The sequence below is a fragment of the Pipistrellus kuhlii genome, unplaced genomic scaffold (assembly GCF_014108245.1).
Source record: "Pipistrellus kuhlii isolate mPipKuh1 unplaced genomic scaffold, mPipKuh1.p scaffold_m20_p_1, whole genome shotgun sequence".
In the NCBI taxonomy this organism is placed as follows: domain Eukaryota; kingdom Metazoa; phylum Chordata; class Mammalia; order Chiroptera; family Vespertilionidae; genus Pipistrellus; species Pipistrellus kuhlii.
Genome location: NW_023425404.1, coordinates 56,336,792 through 56,348,053, shown reverse-complemented (window position 1 = coordinate 56,348,053; position 11,262 = coordinate 56,336,792). Strand labels below are relative to the sequence as shown.

The following is an 11,262-nucleotide window of genomic DNA, read 5'->3' as shown; positions in this document are numbered from 1 at the left end:
AGGAGGACCTCGAGTAATTTCGCTTTCCAATTATTTATAAAAGAATTCTCTCTCTCTCTCTCTCTCTCTCTCTCTCTCTCTCTCTCTCTCTCTCTCTCTCTCTCTCTCTCTCTCTCTCTCTTTCTCTCTCTCTCTCTCAGAAAAAAAAAAATACCCAAAGGGGAGAAAACAAATAAAAAGAACAGAAAACCACAGATCAGATCTGTCTAAAAAGCAACTCACAGGAGCAAATCCGATGATATTCTTTACCAGAAGAATGAAGCCAACACATTCAAGGAAATGCATTCAGGGGCAGAGAATTGCATCCTCCTTGAAACAAACCTGGGTCTATTTTCTTACTTTACTGTCCCTGTCCTTTTTTATTTTTTATTTTTTGGGGGGTAGATAGCGGGGGAATATGAGGGAGCAGAATCCATTGGTGGACAGAGGAGGGAAAGAAAAATCAGGCATTCTGTGTTATTTCTGTATCGGTTTTTTGGTATTATAGAGGAGCAAAGAAGTTTTTGTGTGGTGGTTTTTCATTGATCAGTCACTCTGAGCTAATGTAATTATCCTCATCAATAGGAGGCTGCAGAGAGAATCATTATGTGGGTGACATTGATAAATGATCGCCCAGGAACGGCCCTCGCGGGCAACCCCCACAGCTGACCCTCCCACACACACAATGTAGTCATAGAAACACCTAGAGAACCCCGGCCCCGCCAGGAGGGGGGAGAAGAGCCCGGGGCGGCCGAGGCGGGGCGGGGGCGGGGGCGGGGAGGGGGGGCAGCCCGGGGTCCACACCAGTTTCCAGCGACAAAAACAGCGACGGCCGGAGGAGGGCGGGGAGGGCGGGGGCGGGAGAGCCCCTTCCCAGCCCAGACCCACGCACAGCGCACACCCCGCGCCCCAGGCGGACCCATTCGTCCACACCTTTTCCCACGTGCGGCCTCACTTCCAGCAACGCCTCATACAACCAGTTTGGAGTTATATTTTGGAGAAAGAGAATAGAAAAAAAGGGGGGGGAGGGGGCTTTCAAATAGCGTTCTAAGTGGTTCAAGAATTAGGTTACAAAACTTGTAGGCATCTCATTCTCACGCCTCCCTCCCGACGCCGCCACCCCCAGTTCCAAAAAAAAAAAAAAAGGCCCCAAACAACCAGCAAACCCCTCTGAACAAAGACAGCAGCTGGGCGACGCTGCCCCCACCCCCAGCTCTCCCCCCCACATTCACGGGCGACCCCTTCCTTTCTCTGCACCTCCGCACCCACCCGGGGCCTCTGAGGGTGAGATAATGGGTTTTGCGATTGTTCCTGTCAGGGGGAAAAGAAAAAAAAAAAATCCCCACCAAACCCCACGTTTCCATCTTTGGACCGGTCTTGTGTGCGCCAATGGGCAAGTACGGAGAGCAGTAATTGATTCATAATGATCCCTAAATCGATGTCGGGGAAGCGGGGGTGCGGGGCGGCGGTGGATGGAGAGGGAGGGGGTGGGGGTGCTGTTTATTTATTTTATTTCCAAAGCTTCAGCTGAAGTAGCTGTGACACTGCTGGGGCTGGAGGGGAGGAGCTGCTGGCTCCGCCGGATCATCCATCATCGCTGTCACCCAGAGTCTGCCCCGGAGCCGTCGGCGCAATCCCCCTTCTGTCTCTACACCGAAACTATTAATATTAAAACCTCCCTCCGCACACCACCCCGGCCGGCCGGCCTCCCCCATCACCCCATCACACCCCATCACCCCATCACACCCCATCACCCCCGCGTGGCCCCTGCGCCGCCGCCGCCGCGCCCTCCCGCCCCGGGTTACCGACTGCAGCCGCGAGGTGCCCGCTCTCCCGCCCCGCGATTTCACGTCGGTGTCCCCCGGCCTGACACGCACTCCAGGGGGGAGGGGGCCAGGAGAGGCGGGCCGGCTCCCCAGAGAAAAGCTGCGGGCCCCCACCCTCCCTGCCTCCTCCCAGCCTCCCCGGCGCAGGGAGCGCAGTCCGCACCGCCCGGCTCAGCTCAGGGGGCGGCGGGGGCGGCGGGGGCGGCGGGAAGGCGGGTGCAGAGCCCGGGCCTCCGGTGCAGGGCCAGGGCCTCGGGCCCCACCAGACGCCCCGGCACTGGCCTTCCTGACACAGTGGCTACTTGCCGCTGAGGCCCGGGCTCCTTATCACATGGCTGCTGGCCTGCAAGACGAATGGGGAACTTGTGGAGGATCCCTGTCCGTCCCTTTGAAGGAAGGACCCTCCTCTGACAGCTGCTAGAGATATTAGCCACATTTCCCTGCCCCAATCTGCTCCGGGTTAGCAGGCCCGGGGGCTGGGGCTGGAGGGGGCCAGGCCAGGAGGGTCCTGGTGGGCCCTTCTGGGCAAATCTATGTAGGGGGAGCTGGGGAGGGAGGGGGGACAGAAGACACAGACTTTCCTGGTCTTTTTCCCCCCTCTCTCTTTTCCCCTTAAATTGTGGCTTCTTACTCAATCCCCAACTCTTAACAGATGGCAATTGCAGTTTCTCAGAATTTCTTAAATAAAGGGAAACCTTTGGAATTTATTTCTGCTTTTGCTTTTCCATATAAAAAAGTGTTTTTATATTACTCTTGTTTTGGAGAACATAAGCAATTTTATTCAGACTACAGTATTTCCTTTAACACTATATGGTTGTCAAAACACCATTCCCAGTTTCTTTGCTTTTGACAGCTGAATCTTTCTTAAATATATCCAAATCGGAACTCTTTATACTAAATAGTAAACCAGAGATAGGAGCAAGTGCTTTCCGAGGGGTATAAAAAAAGCATTATACAAATTGGACAACTACCACCTCTCAGCCTTGGCATATGGGGGGGGGGGGGAGAGAATGAAAAATGTTATTATAATTATTATTCATCTCCAAATATTTAAAAAGGTTAACATGACAGGATGTGGTTTTGTTGAAGAAATTATACCTGATAGTATTTTATTCATGAAAACCAAGGGTCGAGAGCTCTGAGATCTAAACTTTGATGAAATAGCTTATTAATAATTGCATGACACACTTCCTAAATAGGAGTCATGCAAGTAAATCCTTCAGCATTTACTTTTCTGAGAGGAACTGAAGGAAAAATGTGCAAAAGATTAAAAAAAAAAGTGGTGAGCTGATGTGAGTTATTTAGAAGTGGAGAACTTGTCAAATTTTACCTAAAAGCATTTACAGTAAAAGTAAACACATATTTAAATGTTGCAAAAGAACTCCATGTGAAAGGGCCTACAAAAAACGAGAGGGAAGCTACCTCTATTCAAGTGGCACAGAGTTTCTCCATTGCCAGTTACTTCTGTGTTTAAACAGCAGCCCGTTCGCTGAAGTTATAAATGTATTTATAAAAAGTCTACCAAACTAAAAACAACACAAAACAATAGAAGTTTACTTCCTCATCCTATGTATACAACTTCTATCCATGTTTTCTGCACCGGAAAGATAGAAGAACCCTCAATAAGATACAAACTTGGATTTCTGAGACAGTGAATTATTTTCCTATCAAGTTAACATTACACAACTAAGCTAAAGCCGATATTGCATCTTTTAAACATAAGATTTAACATTTTAGTGTTACAAAAATCCCAGGATAGTGTATTTATTTGAAAAATTAAAGGGGCGTGCAAATACCTCACTTTTTTTCACTTTCCACACTTTGGCAGGCATTGTTTGTGCAGTATCAGCCAGTTAATGACACAAATTTCCAGGAATGTTGCATGAGATTTTGAAAACAGCATTAATTGCCTATTTTGTTGTTTTAGAGAAAAAAAAATTAAGTTTAGTCACCAAGTCACACTAGCGTGCCTGCACATGGGGGTGTCTGAAATAAAAAGACATCATAATATAATTCATATTAAATATTAATGATAAAGTAATCTTTTCAACTCAGGATTTCAAACTCCATAGAAGTTGTTTACTCAACTATGAACATCTATATGTAAATTTTAATTTACATATTCAACAGTATGTTAGTAAGTAAGAGAAAAAACACAGGCAGATGAATTATCTTTGAGCACAGACGTTAGTTATTTCTTATGATGTAAAATTAACCCTGCAAAAGCCCTTTATTCTGGCAGAGGAAGAACATAAAAAGCTTTATCTAAAAGTATTTTTTTTTAACATCATGCATTTAAAAAGGAGGTTGGACACATTGAAGGTGATCGTTCAATCTGGCTCACACACACACACACACACACACACAATTTCATACCTTTAGAAGTTTTCTGCTGGGAGAATTTACAGAACAAATATACACTAAAATGCTATAGATGGTTACCTTAAAAGTTCTTGCTAAGTTAAGTTTCAAATAAATTCAATTTCTCATGATAAAACCATCACCTACTCTGAACACCTATACAGTAGGCATTGCACCGCCTTGCCTCAAAACTACGAAAAACACAAAAGCCTAACCAAAAATCAAAAATGAAATATTTATTACCGCATTTTGTGACTTAACACCTTTTTTTTTTAACATAACGTCACAGTCCTCATACAAGTATTTTAATGTAAATTTGACAAAGCTTAAAGGTAACAGCATTTTCTTCTAGTGAGGAACACGTGCTGAGAAAAGAAGAATTCATGGACATACAATACCAATTCCACAGCAGATCTGATACTAGCAAAAACATTCTTTTTTTTTTTTTCAATTGAGGTAAACACATAGAATATCTAACATGAAACAATTAATAGACCGAACTCTGTACGAAGTTTGTTACAGTATTCTCTTGCTCTTTCTTTCTTTTTTTTTTTTTTTTTAATCCCCCAAGCTTTGAGTTTCCGATCCAGTCCTAGTTGTGGTGCGATGACCATTAACTTTTTTTTTTCTGTTGAGGAAAGCTGCCCAACTCAAGATTGTTTTGTCCACAGCCAAGGCTTCGAGCTCCTGGAAGAAGCTCCTGCGTTGTCTTTACATCTTCATGGGCAAGCTCTTTGAAGAAGAGTCCCCCCGAAATAATAATAAGAATTGGCTTGTGAAGCACAAACTAGAGAGATCTGTTTGAAACTAAAGGATGCATTTCTGGAGAAACAAAGGCTGGGCATGAAAACACATTCTTGAAGTTGGAGTCCGAGGGATGAGGTTCAGCCACACGCTCACCGTGGTCTCTGCATGGCTCTTTGCTCATTGGCCCAGTGGGTTCAGAATATACCACAGTCTTCTCTTGGGTCGTGAATTCACTGATGAACCAAAGACAGTCATTCTTCTGGGAACAACACACATAGTGTGGAAAACAAGGATATATTTATTTTTTTTCTCTTCTAAAACTATTTGAGGCAACATAACGGAGTGATCAACAGAAATGTACAAGTTTAACTTAGTTCCTATGTTTATACTACAGTAGTTATAACTCTCGGAGTCTTTTTTCTTTTTTTCCAGAGGATCTTGACATGGACAGAATCGTCTCAGTGAGCCCATGGTTTCACATTTGTGTTCTTGTCTCGTTGGTCCTCTGTTGCTTGATGAAAAAAATGACAAAAAGTAAAAAATAATCACAGCTGTCTGGAATTTCATATTAAGTGTCAACAATCTGGTCAAAGTTCAGAAAGTCTTGAAATAGTTTTTGCGTGTGTGTCCTTCTCCCTTGAGTTCCCTTCTACTATTGGGCATGGATGTCCATAACCTGTCCGCCAACACCGGGATCTACAGAATTTAACATTGTGGGGCTCTGTGCCGACATCGTCATTCCAGGGTGGGTGGGGGGTCCTCCGTGCATCATCATGGCAGGGTGGTGGGGATGGCTTGGCAAATACGAATGCATTGGGGGTCCGTGTCTTAACTGAGTAGGGTGTGGGGTCATGTGGGGAGGAGTGTAACTTGGCTGTGCCATACTCATTCCCATAGGACCACCCTGAGAAACGTAGTCCCCTGGCATGCTCTGCAAACCTGCAGAGAGAGAGGGAAAAAGAAAGCAGGTCAAATTCCCAAACATTTTTATACTTTACCCATCAAAGATGAAAAGAAGAAAAAAAAAAGAGAGAAACAACAGACACTGCAAATCTTATATCTAAATTTAGCTGCAGATTCTTGCCAATGTTTGCAGACATTCAAATTGTAGTTTGCATTTAATTTCATCGCACAGCAGTATAATGCAACACAACAGAACTAAATATTTAATGCAACTAAATGTCATAAAGTGGAACTGTTTTTCAAAATGGTATTCAGTACATTTCTTTGATAAATGCAATGAGAGTATGAATTCTAAGTCGAGTTTTATCTGTTAACTGTTGATATATCATTTATCTTCCTTTGTTGCATTTATAGATATGAACAAAAATTATAGATATTAAAATAAAATTGACACCTTATCATATCTATATTTCTTCATGAAATATTTATTACACAAAACATTATGGCATATTCATTTTGAAGGGACGGGCTTTTATGTATATTTAAAATGAAGCCCTTTTTTGAATTAGAGGCATTCTTATGGCAGTACACCCAAGAGATTGTAAAGGTCAAAGGTAAGAAGTCAATGTAAGGTCATATGACATGCCCAGTAGTTTATGACTGAAAATTCAAAAAAAAAGCCTTGATATTAGAAATAAAATAGAACACGTCTAGAAATTCTTAATCAAGATATACAAGATTTGAAGTTGTGAGTTAAAATGCTGGGAAGTCAGCAGTTGAAGGATTCTGATTTCTCTGGCAAGTTACCTGTTTACTGCATTAAGGTCCCATTATATTTCCTGTTGCCCATTCACAGAGCTAAGAGGACAGCTTTATTCACCTCTGCTTAACCTCCAGGACAGACAGTTGAAAAGCTGAACAGATGCTTTTGACACTGTAAGCTGGTAATCTAAAGGCTTATACGTGGCAGTCATTTTGTTAAGTAGATCTGCAGTCCGTTATTAGCAGAAGTGGCAAAACCATCTAAAGACAATAACGCAGTCTGCATAGTCCCAGCTCTCTGTTTATTCTACCACAGCAGCCTGCTCAATGGATGATGATAATTAAGTACCAAATATACCATATTGTGTGGCTGCATAATCAAATCAAGAGAGGATAATATTCTTCTGTATTAAGCTATTAATGTAATTGGTCATGAAGCATAAAATATGTTATGTAATTAAATAGGCTAGAAGTTATATGGCCTATATTAAGAATTATCCAAGCTGAGCAAATGTTTTCTCTATAGCTGTTTTAGGGAACATTGCTTTCTACATTTTTGACTGCATTAGTAAAGGAAGAAAGGAAGGAAATTGGCGTCATCAATGGCGCGCCATGCTGACCCCCTGAGATCTCATATGAAACGCTGGCCTCTATTTACATATAGAGAATGATTTAATCAAGGTGCGTGGTGTTATATTCAGCCTCATTAAACAAGGAAGTTTCGGTGTTTTATGAGTTTTTTTATGCTCTGGTGTCTTCAGCAAAGGATCTATCTCGTTGGCAGACTCGGGTTTTTTTTCAGATGTCAAAAACACTTGAAGCTTTAAAGTCTAATGGGTTTCTTAATCCAACTGCAGCCATTCAGCCTCAGTGAAAAATCCATTCCTTCATATTCAGTTGCTCCTAAATGTCTTTCCCTTTAAATTTATTGACTGACTTTCCTGTCTTCCTGTCTCATGTCGAAAGTCAGTAGGCACATGTAAAAAATAATCAAAACACACCGACTCCCTGGTGAAGAATCAATGGTGTCACCGCTGTCATATATCTGGACTAGGCATAATGAACTGCAGCATTTCATCTTTGCATATAAGATAATTTGGGCATCAATCGTATCCTGACAGATTTATGTCACTCAAAGGACAGTTCTACTTTTCCTTTTTTTTTTTTTTTATCGCTTCATTGAAGCCTGCTTAATTTCTCTCAGTCAACTGGTGCCCCCCAGATGTTATTTTTATTCTTAAATGTGCAATATCTGCCTGACGTCTGTGTTTGTGCACGCAGGGGCCTCTGTAAATAGGCTAAGAGGCGGTCCCCCTGCTTAAGGCACACAAGGGCTTGTCAGTTGGCCTTTTCAAAAGTGCGTAGCGGTGTCATCTGCGCCTTCACAGACGGTGACATATATTTAAAAACAGGTCCTTAGTTTGGAAAGGCATGCAGTTATGGGCAAGGAAAAATAAAACGGGGGCAAATCATAAAAAAATAAGATGAGGTCCCTGCAGTGAATAGTGAAGACAGGTCGCACCCGACTGTACTTACTTCCCCCTGGCTTTGCGATTGCTTTACATGGTGAAGGTTACATGTAGTGCCATTGCCCATCCATGCCCATATTCATGCCCATTCCACTCATAGGTCCTAGAAAGGAGATAAAATCCGAGAAGAGGCCTGACAATCAGCAATAATTGATGGCGAAAAACTAGGAGGAAACTTAGATTCCTTCTCACTTATTTCCTTGGTTTAAAAAAAAAAAGGAAAAGAAAAAGAAAAAGGATGTGTAGGAGGGGCAAAGTAAATGATACTATGGTACACTCTTTACTTTAAAAAAGAGGATTTTTCCCCCCACCCAAGATAAAGAAAGCAGGCAGAGCAGGCAGCAGGCAAACGTCAAACCCACCACGAGAGTGGGAGAGTGGATGGAGAGGCTGGTGGAGGTGGCACCCCTCCCCAGGGAAGCCCAGTGGCGGGACCCCGGACCTACCTGCGGGCCGGATTCCCATGTGTTGCTGACCATCCAGCACAAAGCTCCCCATGGGCTGGCCTTCTGGGCTATATGCTGCTCCTTGGCTCACTGAAGGATCAAGAAGAAAACCTGATTGTGGTCATTCGAGGACACAGAGGAGAAAGAAGAAAAGATATACCACACAATCAGCAATTGTTCCCTGAAACGTCACAGCAACAAGGTGGTGCGCGCTCTAACAAGGGGGCGTGACCTACAGGAGCATTTCTGGGACTGAGCTAAGGCGAGTGAGTAGCTTTTAGCCATCCTTCTGGAGGAAAGACTTCGCCTGCCAGTTTAACAGGTGGGTCCTCCTCTTCGTTTATCTCTCAGTGAGGGGAAGTAGGATAGAGACGGCTAGGGTGTCCAATATATAAATATGTCAACATGCTACTTAGTGAGATTTTGTGATTCTGCCACCTCTGGTGGCTGTAAAAAAATTTTCACATCACCCACAAACATTTGAAATTCAAGCACAATTTTACAAGGTCAAACCGACTGCATTGAACATTTCTTTTTCTTTCTTTCTTTTTTTTTTTTTAACCCATACTTAGAAAATGTAAACATGGTAAATGTAATATTTCAATTATTTTTTATTCTTCTCCAACAGGCCCCTGGCCTCCACTGGTGGAAGGATTGAGGTGTTACTGGGGAAATGGTGCCAAAGGAAATAAATTGTCTTAAATTCTTTAAACCAAGGCCACAGTTTAAATCTCCGTCAAGTCTGACACCCCTGTTAGTGACAGCAGTCATCACCACATGGAAATCGTTTTTCCCTACAGACCGCCTTCCAGGGCTCCACAACTCAGTAAACTATTTCAAACGCCCAGGAGTTCACAGGTATGGCTCTGCCAGTACCTTACAACGATTGCTTCAGAGAATCTGAGAGATGCTGTGAGAAAAACTCACACGTACTTCAGTGGCATGGATGTGAAGCATTTTAAAGAAAGGTAATAATCTTTTAATAAAAACATAATGCTGGCAACGCAGACTTTGGGCTTTGATAGGGTATTATGAATAGTCAAAGCCAGTGAATGGATACAATGCGTTCAACAGGGGATGCTCCAGGAGTGAAAGCAACATGTACACCAAGGGATTGTGGGTAACAAGAAAATGAGAGTGTGCTAATGATTGGATGCAGACAAGCAATGAGTCATTCAGAGCTCACAGTCAAACAAACTGCTTGTGGCATTAATGCTTGTGCCCAATTACCAATTCAGGAGGAAAATAAAAAGCAGTTTCAGTAGAGTCAGGGTGGGAAATCTCCAATTAGCGCCAATTAGTGAAGTTGCTTCCTAGAATGGAATTCTGGGGACAGTAAAAAAGAAAAAAGAAAAAACTCTCCCAGAATGCCTGATGGAAGCACTTATTTACCAGGTGATGAAACTCCTGACATCTAAGTTGGTGAGGGTTTGGGCCTGTGGGATGTGGACACAGATACTAGCTGGAACTTGCCTGCTCGATTTGACTGGTCAATCATTGGCTGTACTATTCTTCTCCTGGCGTTGATAAACCTGAAACAAAACAGAGAGACCGGCCATCAGATGCAATGTCTGAGCCCCGTGATCACCCCTGCGCCAACACTGCGGGGGATGTGATCCAGCCGGACATCTCCTGACAGTGACCCTTTGCATTCAAAGGCAATTTTCTCTTTCCCCGTTCAAAAGCAGTGGACTGGCCCATCTCCCCCGTGGCCCTCTTTCAACCAACTGCAGGCTGGTTGGCTAAAATGGCACGGGCAGGGAAACGCGTATTCCTCGAGAAAGCTTCTCTTCCTTTGCAATGTGTGCTTCTGCTTCTGGAACAGGTCGGTATCTGGTTAAAGTCCGCAGGCTGGGAGATTTCCCCCTTCCCCTGCAGTCAGTCCCCAGCGCGGGAGACCCAGCTTCCCCCTCGCAGCTGGTCATAAATGGAGACCAGGCTCTGGCACTCTGCTTTCACAAGGTATTGTTAGGTCAGCAAAGCCATCAATTAGGCTGTCTGAAGTTTTATCACCAACACAGCAGTAATAAGTGCTGGCCAGAAAGACTTCTGCTCTTCGGCAACTCCTGCAGTTTGAGCCTGTAAAGTTGGGGGTCATTTAGAGGTCAGTGCCAGCTGGGGGCGGCCTCTCCAGCCTAAGCGGGGACACCCAGGGCAGGGATAAGGTAACTGCCAACCATAAACCCAGCCACCTTTCAACCCGCTAGAAAGGCAGAGCCTCAGGTACACATGGTTGATATTAGAGCCCGAGAAACGTTTTCAAATCAGGTGGTGGCTGAATCGCAGGAATGTGGAGGAGCAGTTATTTCGTCTAGAAGCCTGGATCTAATTTGGTTGGAAATCCAAAAATAAGTGCCTACTTCATGTTACTTTAATGTTTAATAATGCCCATCAAATATTCATGTACAAAGAGAGTAAGATGATAAGAAATCTCCTTTATTTCTCCAAATTTAATAAAAACAAAACCATTTCCCACCATTTGCGAGTTACCCTTGTCCCTGTGCATTTCATGATGAGCATTCCCCGCACAGCTGAGCACATCCCCAGCGCGGGATGCATCGGCTGTGCCTTTTGGGGGTGCTTGAAGGGAGGAGAGGATGTCCCTTTAAAAGACACTCATTTATAACATCTCCTAATATTCCCAGTGTCAAATCTTAAGTGCACGGGGATTTAATGATGAATGGGTCTGCATGGGGCCACAGGCAGGAA

At 43.8% G+C, this 11,262-nt stretch overlaps 1 protein-coding gene across 10 annotated transcripts in view; it reads right to left on the bottom strand.

Moving 5' to 3' along the window:
- Positions 1 to 4,727: 4,727 nt before the first annotated feature.
- MEIS2 (Meis homeobox 2) overlaps positions 4,728 to 11,262 on the bottom strand; it is a 208,592-nt gene continuing 202,057 nt past the window's right edge. For 5 of the 10 annotated variants that reach the window (XM_036446578.2, XM_036446546.2, XM_036446552.2 and 2 more), the window contains 3 exons: positions 10,027 to 10,085; positions 8,554 to 8,664; positions 4,728 to 5,852 (listed from right to left, as the gene is read on the bottom strand). In XM_036446578.2, coding sequence (XP_036302471.1) covers positions 5,566 to 5,852; positions 8,554 to 8,664; positions 10,027 to 10,085 — 457 coding nt within the window. In that variant the 3' untranslated portion in view covers positions 4,728 to 5,565. Of the gene's footprint in view, positions 5,853 to 8,114; positions 8,211 to 8,553; positions 8,665 to 10,026; positions 10,086 to 11,262 lie in introns of all 10 variants that reach the window. The other 5 variants (XM_036446597.2, XM_036446607.2, XM_036446614.2 and 2 more) reach the window with 3 other exon arrangements.